The sequence below is a fragment of the Engraulis encrasicolus genome, chromosome 5 (genome assembly GCF_034702125.1).
Source record: "Engraulis encrasicolus isolate BLACKSEA-1 chromosome 5, IST_EnEncr_1.0, whole genome shotgun sequence".
Classification (NCBI taxonomy): domain Eukaryota; kingdom Metazoa; phylum Chordata; class Actinopteri; order Clupeiformes; family Engraulidae; genus Engraulis; species Engraulis encrasicolus.
The window spans coordinates 33,231,907-33,247,970 of record NC_085861.1 but is presented as its reverse complement, the minus strand read 5'-3'; the positions used below and the strand labels follow the sequence as shown (position 1 = coordinate 33,247,970).

General features: G+C 42.9%; 1 protein-coding gene across 1 annotated transcript; it reads right to left on the bottom strand.

Annotated features, from left to right (window-relative positions):
• Positions 1-2,507: 2,507 nt before the first annotated feature.
• LOC134449764 (carcinoembryonic antigen-related cell adhesion molecule 1-like) lies at positions 2,508-14,388 on the bottom strand. The gene is made up of 6 exons (XM_063199873.1): positions 14,343-14,388; positions 13,821-14,087; positions 13,071-13,328; positions 12,226-12,492; positions 11,447-11,725; positions 2,508-2,512 (listed from the first exon to the last, which is right to left on the bottom strand). The coding sequence occupies exons 1-6, from the start codon at positions 14,386-14,388 to the stop codon at positions 2,508-2,510; spliced, it is 1,122 nt and encodes a 373-aa protein (XP_063055943.1).
• Between the last annotated feature and the right edge of the window lie 1,676 nt (positions 14,389-16,064).

Here is a 16,064-nt window from a genome sequence, read left to right as displayed (position 1 = left end):
GTTTAAAATAGTCATTGGATTGCCAACCGTCCCTTGTATTAAGAAACAAAAGTATGGTTCCATGAGCTGACATGGGACTCAATAGGCCTATCGTTAAAATTGCATCTAATAACTTTTTTCCCGTTTTTATTAGTTTGCGTAATTGTAGCCAATGTAGTTTTTCTGTGCGTTCCGGGACCTCTTTCCAACTCATCATCGCTGTGATGTGATGTTTGTTTTGCGTTCTGGTACCTTGTGATTTACAAATTGCACTGCGCAAGGTTGCATGCAGCAGCCTGCCAGACCTTTGTTACGCAGGCCTACATATATTTAGATAGATAGGTCTAGCTTTACTGACCCATCAAGGGGAAATTCGCCATGATTCACGGTAAACAGCAGAACTGATTTTTTTTTTCACTGGGCGGAAAAGATTGAGCCCGCGGACCGAACCGACCCGAGCCATATGCTTATATTTTCGGCCCGAACCCAAAGGGCCCGTCGGGTTTTTCGGGCTGACCCGACCCGTTGAGAACTCTACAGCCTACTTTTGAAAGACAGTATTTTCCCCGTCACATTACATGTCTCGTGATCGACTGCCACTCCCCTCGAGATCGACTGGTAGCTTGTGATCGACTGGTTGGGCACCCCTGGCCTACAAAATAAATTTTTGGGGCTCATTCCCAGTGTGCAGACCACACTGAACTGGAATGTCCATCCAATCAGATTGCAAAATATAATAAAATATAGCCTACATAAGGCCTATCCTGTCATTTTCATTTGGATGTAACCTATTATGATGTTGTTGATTTTGTGTGCGATGCATGATCCTATTTTAAGCAGCACGGTGCAAATTTAAATATCGATAGAGACATGCATTAAATGGCCTAACTGAAATGGGTGACAAGTGTTGCAATTAATAAATTGGCCTACTACTTGTGCCTTTGGTTTCTTGAGGATGTTTCACAAAAGACTGTGCAAATCCGACCAGCAGGTCATTTCAAGTCCTCAGGCTACCTGCGCACGGGCGCACTTGCTTTCACGGCAAGGTGTTTACAAAAATTATCACAGAAAATTATGCATAGGCTATTCCATTTCTTAATTCATTTGTTTTGAGCATAAAATTTAATGATAAACAGTGCGACGTGAGGTTAAAGACACACACAAAGTGGCATGAAGGGACATGCGTGTCCTCTTTATGGCAGCAAGCAACCACTGGTGCATGTCTTCTTTCGTTGTCTTTTGGCAGCCTTTATGATAGACTTGCACTGTTTTTCAACTCCCTGCTGTTACAACCGACATCACGACTCGGTGGTTATATAGTCTATTTGTTTTTTTTTTTTAAACAAATAATTAGGCTCCATGTCGGGAAGGGCTGTCTATCCTATCGCATAGACTGTGGTCTCTTTGTGTACAGTTTCCATGGTAACACAGTCAAGGCGGTCTTTAAAATGGCAGCGCAAAGCTACAGTGACGTCACGTGATTCTAACGAATTATATACATTATACTGTGTTTCATCTATAGGTGACACTGTGACAGCTATACTCACCGTAGGTGTCTCAGTAGGCATGATCTCATAGACATGGGGCTGTACTGGACCAGGCTGATCCTCAGTAGCTTCAACAGTGTTTACATACACATGGCCACTCACAGATGACTCCTGACACAACACACGCAACAAATACTAGTGTTTTTAATGAAAAATATACAATTAAGCCTACTTTTTAACTTGTATAATTTGAATGATACCACTTAGTAGCAGAAAATACAAGCAAATGTTGTGCACTATCATCCTTTCCAGAATAGTCTATCATGTCTATCAGTAGTCAAACATGTGATTGAGCAATGCACCTGAATTCCGCATTGCTCCAGGGACTAAAATTAAAACCCTGTAAGGAAATGTAAGTCACTTTGGATTAAAGCACAACCAAGAGTGATCTAATGATTGAGAGGTGTTTTCATGTCATACATCATTGTACTAGCTATCATGAGGAGCGTGTCTATGTTCCCACAGTTCATTGGTCCCACCGCCCATTGGTCCCACATCACTAAGACTTATAACATTAATATTTTAAGCCCTTGGGTCCCACAGCCCATTGGTACCACAGTTTATACCTGCTGGCCCATGTTCCCAAATTTCTAAGAATTTATTCAAATTTAGACCCTATGTCCCAGGGCGGGGAGAAGGCATGTTCTCGTTGTTTAGGGTACTAGGAAATGTGGGAACATGGAGTTGTGGAACATAGGGCCTATATTTTAACAATTTCTTAAAAATGTGGGAACATAGAGCAGCAACAATAAGCCGTAGGACCAATGGGCTGTGGGAGCATAGAGCTGATCCACTATCATGACCTCACTTAACCGTTCCTGCAGAGCCTCTATTGTAGGTATAGTAAGCTTGTTACCAAAATGGCAGTGACCGCATCATATCAATGAATACTGTGTATGATGTACTTCAGGCTTTTCAGCTAACAGTGAGGATGTGCCATCGGTATGACAGCAATACAGTCTCTACCAGGGCTCTCAAGTCTCACTCTTTGAGAGTGTGACACACTCATCTGAGAGAGTTCACACTCTCACACGCCACACATGGTATTTCATTTTGAAATTTTGATAACTTATCCAATAGAGTTCTTCAGTAACGCGGAAGCATGTAGTAGATTGTAGTCTTTCATGTTAGCTTTTAAGGACTTCCTGGTTCGTATCGGCTTCCGGCCTCCATTGGGAATGAATAGGGGTAAATTTCAAATAAGCTCCGAGTGCAAGCACGCGCTTAGCGAACCCCCGCAAACTGTCGAGGGTGTTAAAAATAGGCTGTAGGTATGATATGGTTGATCATTTTGTGTCAAACTTCGACATAAATACGATGTTGCGTCCATATGCTAAACCCGGAAGCTTTTGGCAACTACAGAAGCGGCGCCTGTATCTAACGGCATGTACGTGCGGAGGGTTGTACCCATGACAACCAAAGGAAAGTATGTAGTTCGGAAGTTTTAATGATCAGAAAGGGGTTAGCAATATTGAATTATAATCGTCATGATTTAACATGTGAATACACCAACATGATGATACGATCCGTTCCACTAATGAGAAAGGGATGCAGGGACACGCTAATGTTCGTTGTTGCCGTGCAACTTATATTTTTGCCAAACCTGAATCTCTATGGCGTTTTGCAATGTAAAAAATCGCCATCGAACCGGAAGTCCAAACGCCGCATACAAGTTGACGTCAACGCTGAAGAGCTCTATAGGCGCACATTAATCTTTCCAACCTATCCACAGACATGTTACAAATTGGTAACAGCGCTTCTGTGCTCAGACTAGTCACCACGCTATTCAGCCAATCAGAAAATAGATTGTTCGGTTGTCGGGCAGATCAGAGCAGTGGATCAGAGTTTCATCCAATAGCTTGCAGCGCGCGTTCAGAGCTGTAAAATTTACGAATCGCAAGTAGGCAAACTGGAGACGCAGGAGCCAGGACCATCAGGTGATAACTTTATACAAGTGAAAATACGAGTCTTGTATTAGTTAGGCTGTTTGTACTCCTTATACCAATATTTCCAGCCCATGGAGTCTTGACAGGAACGTTAAAAGAGAGCAAAATGGTTAACAACACTAGCTAGGCTATAAGCCCAGCTGATTTTTTCTCTGATGATCATCCCTCCCAAACATCATTATCCATTGTGGTGTTTACAGGCAAGCTTCTCAGAATGTGGCATACAGGCTAATAATAGCAGTAATTTCATTTGTCAATGAGAAACAGAATTATTGACACCTCGTAGCAATTAAGATATGGAGAAATTATGTGCCACCAACCAGTTGAGTTGTGCTGAGGATGATCAACATTCAGTGTATCCAATGGAAAGGGGATCTAGTTCTTGTCGCTTAGGAGCTGTCATGTCACGTTTAGGATATGTTTCTCTTATCGCATTTGATTTAGAATGTCAGGGAAGAAACGGTGAACGTGGAGGCAGAAGAGGAGACAGGAGAGAGGGCAAAGAGCAGACTGGAGAGAGAGTGGAGGAATGCAGAAATGCAGAGGTGGTAGAACAGAGGGCAAGTAGGCTAAAAAAAATCAGGGGCAACCAATAGTGCTGGAGATATCATATGGTACTGAATGAAAAGGGGCATTATTTGGGTCTGGCGCCTACAAAGAAAGTAATTGGACTTTAATATAAGAGCTGTTAATGTCAATGCATAATAAAAAAAACAGATAGGCCTACAGACTGTAGACTACCTCATTGACCTTTGAAAGGCCCATTTGGGAAAAACTACAATCAGGCCCAAGTGCTAATGATTGCTATTAATTAATGGTTAGGGTCAGGGTTAGGCTCGAGTCGTAGGGATAGGCTATGGGGGTAGATGCCATCCCCCCACAATGAAAATGGTCTAAAATCATCCCCCTCAATGAAAATGGTCAAAAACCACCTTCCCTCTAAAATAGGCGTCCCTTCTTCACATATTGTGTTAAAATTGCGCTTTAACAACTATTTTCAAAAATTTCTGAGGGGAGAAACCCCCGAACCACCAATAATTAGAATCACTCTGACCATCCCCAGCTGCTTTTACTTTACAACTCCAGCACTGGTTAGGGCTAAGCATATTGAATAAATAATGTATTTGGTCTAATCAAATCATCTTTTTAACTAGCTGGGTTGGAGGGAAAACTACTGTCGATGAGTGCCTTTTTTTCCTTTTTTTTAAAAAAATCTCACTCCAAACAATCTTCAAAACTTGAGAGCCCTGGGGCCTCATTTATCATCAGTTCGTAGAATGTCTTCTAAAGTGTGTCTTACGAGTGAAATTTAGAATGTTCGCAAGTACAGAAAAATCGGGATTTATGAAACGTGCGTTGGCTGTTCCTACGCACACGTCTGCATGATAAATCCCACACCTTCCAAATCACTGTGCACGCGCGCATTCGGGGTAATTTGCATCCCGAAACGCCTCCAAGTAACCATATATGGTATTAAAATATATTCAAATGCCATGTGAATTCGAAGGCGCCACCCTGTTTGGACACACATGAACACACGCGGACACACGCGCCAGTCGAAGCGCTGGCGGGAAGTGTGGAGATAGAAACATTTCCGCAGCAGAAGTGGAGGTGCTTTCGACAGGAGGAGGACAGTGTTTCAAAATAAGTAAAAGAAGGAGACACACATGGTCGAAAACACTGTAAAATAGCACACTGTCATACTCCATTGTCATTCAAAGCAAACTGTACCTGGCACGGTCAATATTATTTGCAATTTCGTGTTTCTTCCACTCGCACGCGTGGTCTGAGGTGTGCGTAGATTTAGGCACATTTCTACGTTCAAGTACATGTTCATAAATCCCATACTTTGCTCAGGAATGATCGCACGCACGCTTTACGCACAGATCTGTGCCTAAGAACGCTTGATAAATGAGGCCCCTGGTCTCTACAGTGTCCTAGACTATGACTTACAAAAGCAGATAAGTAATGTAATAAATGAAAAGCAATGTAACGTCCAAATAAAATTTAAGGAATCAGGCAAAATGTATCTAAAACATACTCACTGTCATTGGATGTGCAATAGTTGTGAACGGTGTTTCATAGACAGCTGTACCTGAATAACCAACCAGAAAGTTTTAAGACATTGCTCTTATGTCTAAAACATATTAGTTTGTGATTATGCGAAGAGACAGCAAAGTTAAAAGGCATCACCTCTTTGTGTAGATGTGTTTCTCCTGTTCCCCAAAACAGCATGCATTGGGGCATTGTGCACAGATACACAGATATCCACAGACAGACAGTAAGACGGACAAGGCAAAAAAGACAATGCAATTTAGGCCTATTATTGTATACTTTTTTACATGCATAAATATTATATACTTTTTATAATTAAATATTGTATTTAATGCACAGAGCAGAGCAAGTACTGAATAATGTGAACAAACCCTATTTTCATCCCCAAGATGAACATTCCAATCCCAGCTGCAGCGATGACAATTGTAACAGCTAGTACTATTCCAACTATGCCTCCAATAGACAATCCACTGTGTCCATACGAGCCAGGCGCTGTGAAGACAAGAAGTAGTGTAGGTGATGCGCGCACATCCATTAAAACAGGTGCTGGATCAAACAAACGTGTGTAAAAGAAGGAAAAATCCGCACACTTTTGCTGCTCACTGATTTATTGAACACAACATTTCAACCTCAGGCGGTCTTCGTCAGGTGTGTACCTATACACCTGACGAAGATCGACTGAGGTCGAAACGTTGTGTTCAATAAATCAGTGAGCAGCAACAGTTGTGCGAAGTTTTCTTACTGTGAAGACAAGAAGCATAAAAACTCACACACAAGAGGTGTTACACTAAAAGGGGTATGTCACTATTTTGGGGCTCAGTACTGTTAAAATCCCTGCCCTAGGTTTAGTAAGGAGGAAATTGGTCCTATTTTTCACATCAGTGGCTGTCTTTGTTTTAGACTCCCTCTGGAAGGCGAAATGTAGCTAAGCTAGCGAGAGTCAATGAAAACATGTAGCACCACCCACTACACATGATTTGAGAAACATTTTTTTTTTTACTCGTAATTGACTCGCGATACACGCTTGTTTATACCGAGTACACATAGCAAAAAAAGGTCTCCTAATTGCCGCCTTGGCAGTTGGGATTGTTGGGACTATTTTTTGCTGACCGCGAGCCCTGCGGACTTTTACATGCCGAATTACTGCTGCTCCACAACAGCTGACGAGCTGGGCTGACGAGGAAGTTGAATCAGCTGCTCACGTTTAAATGTATTAATACATTTATCTTTATTATTTATCTAGTATGCCCATGAAAACCGTATAACAGTAGGAGGAAATTACATGCAACCATGCAAAGACTTTTATGTGAACCAGCACAATTCAACTAACTGAAAAATAAGGGCTGGCATGTCTGACATTGAGACAATGATGCTGGACCAAAATACTACCTCTCTTGGCTGAACCGGCCACCAGAAGTTGGTGTAACCGGCAGCCTGTTGGCTGCTCATGGCCACCGTAGTAGTCCCTTGCTGACACACCCCCCTGGTTAGCATGCCGGTATCAACTTTTTGAAAGAGGCAGAGGAGGCGTTGAAGAGTAAGGGGAGGGGTGGGCACTGGATAGCTTATCACCCCACTCTGAGCCATAGCTCAAACCGTCCCAGGGACGGCCTTGCACTGTCCCATAGCAAGTGAAAAACACCTCCAGGTGCCTGTGGTAGTTGAAGGAGGCAGAGAGTCCAGACATTGCTTGTCCTCCAAGGAGAGATAAGAGTCCTGACCTTGGTCAGGTCGCTGCAGCTGCAGCTGGGGCGCCAAAGCAAAATAAGATTTATGTTTAGGTTATGCAGACATTCCTTTTCTATTCTGCAGTAATTCTCATGTGACTGGCCACACGTTTCACATACAGTAGAATTTCGAGCAACCTATCTCCCAAGCCGATCGATTCCATCTGGCGATCGTGCGCGACAAGTCCATCAATGCGGCGATCAATCGCTTCAAGGTGGCGATGTCCACTTCAGTCAATGTGTCGTATCATGTCTGAACAGTAGCCTAACCCAAGAAAGGCACTGTGTTGTCCCCCTCTTCCCTGTTGTTCTGTTGATTCAGAGCACAGAATAATAACTTGGCCATAGCTTTCATAGCTGACAATCTGGAAAGCTGGGCTATTCATTTTAAGCGCAGAGTATGACTACTGAAAGCTGCCTACTGCCACTAGCCACAATAAGAATGACTTCAATAGCTGCGCTCGTCTCGCAGCTCTTTTCGAAGTTGTGCTATGGTGGGACACAAAATCTATACATGGATCTAGACTACTGTATGCACACATCTATTTACATTGGCATACTGTACTTATTCGAACTTGAGCAACGGGAGCAGTGTATTCTAGCTCTGACAGCTGATTCAACTTCCTTGTTAACACAGCCCAGCTCGTCAGCTAGTGGAGCAGTATTTGTGATGTTCTCCGTGCTAACTTCTGGTGGTGTTCGGTTCAGCCAAGAGGTAGTATTAGTTTGGATGCATATTGTATTAGTTCTATGGTTTGGATGCAGCAGCAGAATCGGTGTGACAATGTCAAACATGCCAGCCACATACTTTATTTTTTAGTTTGTCGAATTGTGCTGGGTCATAATATCTTTGCATGGTCAATTGCCTCCTACTGTTATACGGTTTACATGGTAACACTGCATAAATAAATAATAAATATAAATGTATATAGGCCTACATTTATTCAAACGTGAGCAGCTGATTCAACTTCCTTGTCAGTCCAGCTCGCTGTTGTGGAGCAGCAGTAATCCGGAATGTAAAACTCTGCACGGCTCGCGGTCAGCAAAAAAATAGTCCCAACAATCCCAACTGCCAAGACGGCAATTAGGAGACCTTTTGTGGCTATGTGTACCCGGTATAAACAAGCGTGTCTCTCCAGTCAATTAGGAGTAAAAAAAATGTTTCTCAAATCATGTGTAGTGGGTGGTGCTACGTGTTTACATTGACTCTCGCTAGCTTAGCTACATTTCGCCTTCCAGAGGGAGTCTAAAACAAAGACAGCCACTGATGTGAAAAATAGGACCAATTTCCTCCTTACTAAACCTAGGGCAGGGATTTTAACAGTACTGAGCCCCAAAATAGTGGCATACCCCTTTAATCTGAATATAATTGGCAGGATTGTACAGGTAGCTGTTAATACCTGCTGGGCATTGCTGCCTGTCGCACCTCCTCCGGTGCCCATGGGTCAGCGAGAGAAAATAAGACTTGTGACACAAACATCTTTATTGTATCAATTACTAGACAAACATAGGGAATACACATTCATAATGCATGCAGAGGAGGTGCCTTCCTCAACCACCTTCGCAGGTGGCTGTAGCCCTAAGCCAGAAGCAGATATCGTCAGGTGGTGTCCAGCCTTCTCTGCGGTGTTTCGGCCCTGAACCACAACACCGCCAACTCCAGCCGGTGGGCCGACAGTGAGTGGCCAGTCTCACTGCCAATCTGCTCCTGGCGTACAGCTTGCACCAACAATACATACGTTCCATACATTTGATAAGCATAAAAATAAAAACAGGAAAAATAAGGCAGTTGAGCTGTTTGGTGTTCGTTGGCTGCTGGCTTTAACCCCTTCCTAGCAGCTGTGCTCGGGTGCGTTGGTTGCTGGGGCGGCAACAGTGCTGCATGTGCTGAATGCTTACTGACGAGTTGTTTGTGAGGCAGTTGAGCTGTTTGGTGTTCATTGACTGCTGGCTTTAACCCCTTCCGAGCAGCTGTGCTCGGGTGCGTTGGTTGCTGGGGCGGCAACAGTGTTGAGTGAAGTGCCGAAAGCGCAAGATGGATGGGAGATAGGCTTGCTGTTCCCTGCAGCTGCTGTCTGGGGGTTAGGTGTTCTTCCCCCAGTTTCTGTCCTTCCTCCGCAGCCAGAGCCAAAAGCTCCCTTTCTCCGCCTCCTCTGCCAGTTCCTTTGTTGCCTTCTTAAGCCTCCTTCCAGTGACTGCCACATCCTTTAGGAGGCGTATAGTCGACAACCCCATAAAGCCTCTGCATCCAACCTCCACTGGGTAGATGGTAGTCTTCCAACCCGCCTCTCGGCACTCTGCAGCCAGCTCAGAGTACTTGGCCTTTTTCTGCTCGTAGGCAGCCTCGAATCCTTCCTCCATTGCCACGGTGAGCTCAATGAGGGCCACCGCTCTTGCCTTTGTGGACCACGCCACTATGTCTGGGCGGAGAGATGTGGTGGTAATCTCTGTGGGAAACAGAAGCTTCCTGTCCAAGTCGACCTTCATGCTCCACTCCTGGCCGGGACTGAAGGGCCTTGATGTTTCTTTTTGCCTGATTCTTCTGATCCCTCCTTCCGCGACAAAGGTGGTGGGGTCCTCTGTCGGCGATGGTATTCTGCTATCCTGTCTGCACTCCTCCAGTACTTCGGCTAGCTTTCTCAAGACTTGGTCGTGGCGCCATCTGTAGCAGCCTTGTGATAGCACGATTTTACAGCCTAACAAGATATGCTGGAGGCTTGCATTGGGAGCATTACAGAGAGCGCAACATTCCTCATTTCCAAACCACTGGTGGAGGTTCCGAGAATAGGGGAGCGTGTCATACAAAGTAGGTTAAGCGTATAAGGAAGCTGAGTCTTGCCTGTGGGATCTTCCACACGTCTGACCAACTGATGTTCCTGTTTGAGATTCCCTCCCAGGTTGTCCAGCTTCCCTGCCGTCCCTGAGACACAGCCTTGATCTTGTAGCGGTCTTCCTCCATCCTCGTCACCTCCGCCACCACCATCTCCTTCCTTTCCTTGCGGTGGGCCTTGGACCAGAATCTTGGTGCATCTCCCCATCCTAGGCCTGCTCTACCTACCTGCACTCTGCCCATGATTTCCCTGTGCTGCAGATGGCTTACAGTTTGGTCGACCTCGGTCTGGGCGTTCCACTTGCGGCCAGTCAGGACCCTGGCATTAGCCTTCCTGACTGACTCGTCTGTGGACTCCCGAAGCTCAAGGACCAACCTGGCCTTCTCTTGCATGTAGCCCAACTGTAGTGACTTCAGTGGTAGTTGCAGCATATTTCTTCCGAAGAGGCCAGCTTCAGATAGGCAACGTGGCAACCCCAACCACTATCACGTCCATTTTCAGGGGCCACATTACCCTCTGGTAGAGTGTACACTGGTAGCACCAAACCTTGTACTTCCCAGGGAGTTGGCTTTGGTCGATCCTTGCCAGATCGTCACATAGCTGTTTCATGACGGTCTTCCCCATCTGTTTATCAGATAGTTCCGCGGTGTACTGCCTCCCCAGGCTTCTGATGGGTTGCTCGGCAAGAAGTGGTATCTTTTCCCCTCCGACAAGAAAGGTGGTGCAGTCGTTCCTGACTCCTTTCCTAAGTGACAGGCTGCGAGACTTAGAGGGCTTGATCTTCATTTGGGCCCATGACATCAGCTCATCCATCCTCTTCAGCAGTCTTGCTGTACATATACAGTACCTTGTTCCTTAATGCTCACACAGTTGGTAACTGCATTTACAACACCCTCCAAATATCCACTTTTTGCTATATTGATTTTATTGGCTTTTGATTGCTTTTTAAAAAACAACTTCATCAATTTAATGAGCATAAAGAAACTTGAATTGCAAAATAATGACCGGATAAATTGAGTTGACTGTAAACTTTTGAACGGTAGGCTACATGCAGAATTTGCAGTGATTAAAAAAACAACACATTTTTCAAAATGTGTGAACCTACCAACAAAATGATAAACATGTAATACAAACTATGACTGCTAATAATGATGATACACCACTAAAGATATACAACCACCACACAACACACAACAACGACAATAATAATAATACTAATATTATAGTATAATTATAGTAGTAATAATACTAATACTATTACTAATACTACTAATAATAATAACAACAAGGAATCATGATGAAAAATAAAGAAAACAATATTGTTATATAGTAATTCAAAATTAGCTTAAACATAATTGTACCTCCCACAGTCAGTTGTTTTGAGGCCTCTTCATTACTGACAGGGCTGCTGAGTCGACATTTGTATTCTCCCTCGTCTTCTTCCAGTACTACGCTGATGGACACTGTTCTGTTGTCTTCACTGAAGGTGATTCTGTTGCAAGGAGACAAAGTCTCTCCATCCTTCATCCACTCCCTGGTAGTGATAAAGCCCTTGGCTTCACAGGTTAAACTCACAGAACTTTTATTTGCTATCAGTTGTTCAGGACCAGACATTGTAATGGCAGGCTCAGATATTCTCTCTGTGACAAGGGGGAAAGAATAGAATACTTGGATGAATGCGGTGCCCACATTGTTTGGAACTAAAGAGTGAAGAGTGACTAGGAGGAGCAAACTGATATTAGGGAGCAGAGGTGCAGCCCACTGTGAAAAGCAGGGACAGTGCCATGAAGTACTGAGATGGGCCCTTGAGGACATACAGTCATAGGGTGCAAAAATCAATTGTGTGCCCCTGCAAAATAGTAGATTGTGTGACACCACAGAGACATTTCTAAAAACAGCTCCTACTGACAGAGATGCAGTGAGATCCATTAGGTAGCATTACTATAATGAAACCATAGAAATGATACCAGAATCATGAACAATCCTGTATGCCCTGTGTCAAAGGAAGCAGACAGTCTCTACTTTAAGACAGACTGGTTAATATAATGAAAAACAGAAATTTAAGAAACAATGAATGATACAGTGTGTGGTACTGAATGTGGTCAGGTACTGTACAACAATTATAAGTCTAGCATCTTACCCAGCACAGTGACGCTTGTTGGTGATGACAATTTATACCTCAGGGTTTTACTATTATGGGCCCAGCAGGTGTATTCTCCACTCTGACTGGGCTGAACATTCTCCAGTCTGAGTTCTGGTCCCTCTCTACCCAGCAGGGTTCCATTCAGAGCCCACTGGATCTGGGCAGCAGGGCTGGACTCAGAGGAGCAGGACAGGACGATAGTAGATCCTGAGCTGTAGAACTCCTCGGCAGGTGTCACTCTAATGTCAGCAGTGTCTGGGCCATCTGTAATTACAAATGTACTTGCATTACTATACATAAACCGATTACATTTAGCTAAAACATAGCCTCTACAAAGGTTACTAGGAGTGATATTTCCTGAGCTGTTGGTTATTTACAGTAATAGAGTATGTGTACAAGGCAGAGGCCTGGGGCACTGCTTCTTTTATCGTGGTTGAATTGCACCCGGGGTACTTCAGGGTGAGGATGTGGATGTCAAATACTGGCTATTGGTTTGGGATTGGAACTGCTATGCCTCTATCTAATGAACAGCTGTTTAACCATTAGGCCATGGAACTTCTTTCAGGACTCATTATTATTACATTATTAAACCTTGTAAATACTCAAAATGAAAGTTTAGTTGTTTTAGCTTGAGGCAGCAAACCATTAACATCACTTTCAATCATTTACTTAGGTTGCACAATATGATTTTTAGGTACACCAAGACTCGCACTGACAATATGTTCACTCCTAACCACTCACAACCATGAAAGACAGGACATAATACGGTACTGAAATCATTAATCTAAGAACTAAATTAACCTTCATAAACTTGACTTCATGTTAATTAATTGTACACTTACAGGCAATGGTCATAGTGACCTCAGAGCTCATTCCAAAGCTGACGATGTTGGATGCATTGCACTTGTATGGCCCAGTATCATAGCGAGTCACACTCTCTATGGTCAGAGTCCCTCCATCACTTCCTGTGACCTCATCACTCCTGTTAAACCATTGGAATGAAGTGGGAGAGCCAGAGGCGGAGCATGTGAGAGTGACAGAGCTGTTGAACTCAACCAGGTCAGTATGACTGGCTACTAGTGTCACACTGGAGATTCTCTCTGGAGGGTAAACACAATAGAGATGTACAATGTACAATCATATCTACAATAAAGCCTTCCCATATACAGTAGCTACCAAAGTTGGGCAACTGATTACTTTAGAAACAACTCTCTGTACTGTCTGTACTGTACACAATATTACGTCTGCAATACCAGCCACATTAACATTTTAACAATGTTACATTTTCAGTGATAAGGTGCATAATGGATGAATGGCAGAAAAGTTACTGTTTGTATATGTACATAACTCAATGATACATTATTCACAGACTGGTTAATATGTTTACTACAATATCTTTATATGTATCAGAATAATATATCATAATGAAATTGAACTGAATTCATTGAATTAATGCGGCAACAGAGGACGGTCTGATTTGATTGACTATGATGACCATGTTTTGACCCACAAAGTTATCTGCATTATTATTAGTTTCTGTTTATCATTGCAACAATTAAAACAACAACAATAGCAACAGCAGTAGTACATACCAAATACTGTCAGTGTCGCTGCTGCATTGTTTTCCACACTATTAATAACAATATTTAGGTTGTACTCTCCAGTGTCACTGAGTGTCAGGTCCCTGAGCTCCAGTGTAGCTGTTGTTGGATCCACAGAGACTCTGTTACGATAACAAGGAGATATGAACGGTGGACCACCAGTGGCAGTGCATATCTGTGTAGATCCAAAATTCCAGGTGAATCCATCAGGGGCAGCAGATGGTGGGTTGATGAGTCTGAACTCCACACTCCCTCCTTCTGCTCCATTTAGCGGTCCAATTATTTGATGATTTTGACACAAACACAAGCCTGAAGAATATGTGAAAGTGAAATTATTTAATTGCAATTTAACTCTGGAGCATACGACTTCACTGAATTTGTCGATATGATACACACATATATCTTTAAATCTAAACCATTTAACTGTCATAGCCTGCATCTTTTAATAGCTTATCCCATTACAAAGACATACAAATTATTTTCAGGGTTTTAACGTAGGCCTATGCCACTTACCAACAGCTGTTAACATCCACACCGTGAAGAAAACCTGTGAATCCATTCAACCTGAGGAGATTAGACCGTGAGCTGTTGTGCTGACAAGACTGATATGAAACTTATCTGAGCTCAGACTCATGCTGTACTTTACTCTCAAAGACACAGCAATGTAGAGAGGAGGAAATGGAAACGGAGAGGGAGTTACTGATGCTCTGTTTGGTTACAGGAGACTAAAATATACAGCATTGGGCTTTAGAAATCTTATAGTGGGCTAAAAGGCACCTGCCACAATTAAGTTTATATTATTATCTATAGGTAACACTGAAGCCAGTATGTTTATATATATATATATATATATATATATATTAAATATATATATATATATATATATATATATATATATATATATAATGTTTAGGGGTTTTTATGCTTTTATTTGACAGGACAGTCGAAGATAGTGACAGTAGGCGAACCGGGGTCCCTGTGGGTGGGCATGCATGCCCAAATGTGGGGGGCTTAGCTCAGTGTTTTATTTTAAGCCAAAGATATTTTACTCCACAAAGCTCGACCATAGTAACAGAGGTGTACAAGAACCCAGGCCTTAACTCCCCCCTGGTGGCCACAAAAAGGAAAACCAATTAAAAATCCCAAAAGAAAAAGAGCAGATGGTTTCCTTATAACAGCAAAGAGTAAAGTAGAGCACGTCTTTCTCTTCTGGAAAGTTTCGTATCATTCTTTTTAGCACAGCAGTTTTTTAGCACAACTGCTCTGTATTGACTTGCTGAATGGGTTCTCAAGTTTTTTTCATGGTGTGGATGCTGACAGTAATTGGTAAGTTAAAAAAAAAAAACAATTAACCTCATGAGTTTTGGGGTATAAACAAAGTAGCCTTCTGTGCATCATGTCCAGATAGATAAATTCAAGTAATATGACTTTAGTTGCAGAAGTAGTAGTAGCGCTCTTCCGTGTGGTGCGTCTCCAGTTGAATAGGTAACTTGGAAGGTGAAAAAGTGGATCGCACTCGGGTTCTTCTTTTCTTCCTTTTTTATTTTTTTATTTACATATGTAGTGGAGCGCTGCTCCTTTAAAGTGGAAATGAAGCAGTGACCTAATATAGGGGTCTATAACACCAGTAAGATAAGCCAGCAAATATATATTTTTTTGAAGTCTGAAATTTAAGTCGTTAATAAAAAAAATAAAGCACAAACATTTAACGTTTCTGTTAACGTTTCCAGCCAACAGCGGGTGACGTCACGCGAATGGTAGTCTCCTATTCTAATGCTGTTATGATAGTAGTGAATTAAACATTTGGGACTTGCGTGGCTGATTATGAGCTTATTTGCTTAACCCAAATGAAGCAAGAATACGTGTTTGGGTGGGACAGAACAAATATGAGGCATGAAGGCAGACAAGACATCCCATCACATGAACCACAGGTAAACAAGCAGCTTTTTTTGCTAAGGTGACAAGTCGCTAACACATTTTGGTATGAGCCAACATGATCACTATTCATAATCGTGCGATGTCGTGCAATGTTGCAGTTCCCTACCTTCATCTTCCGATGATTTCGCCAACATTTCCAAGCACCTGAATTAGGCTACTTTGACATCTCGGTGCCCACGTTTATCTGTGTTATCCAGTCAACAATAATTCAAGGCAACAACGCTATTACAGCCAGTTTGAGGATATCCGCGACTTCAATAACATAATAGTTTACTACAATAGATGCAGCTACTTTAA

Bases quoted from the DNA above. Each gene is read 5' to 3' on its own strand.
- LOC134449764 (XM_063199873.1), bottom strand. From the start codon at position 14,388: ATGGATTCACAGGTTTTCTTCACGGTGTGGATGTTAACAGCTGTTG. The intron at 14,088-14,342 runs GTAAGTGGCATA...TAAATGGAGCAG, and splicing joins GTGGATGTTAACAGCTGTTG to AAGGAGGGAGTGTGGAGTTC. The intron at 11,726-12,225 runs GTAAGATGCTAG...CCCTTGTCACAG, and splicing joins AACAAGCGTCACTGTGCTGG to AGAGAATATCTGAGCCTGCC.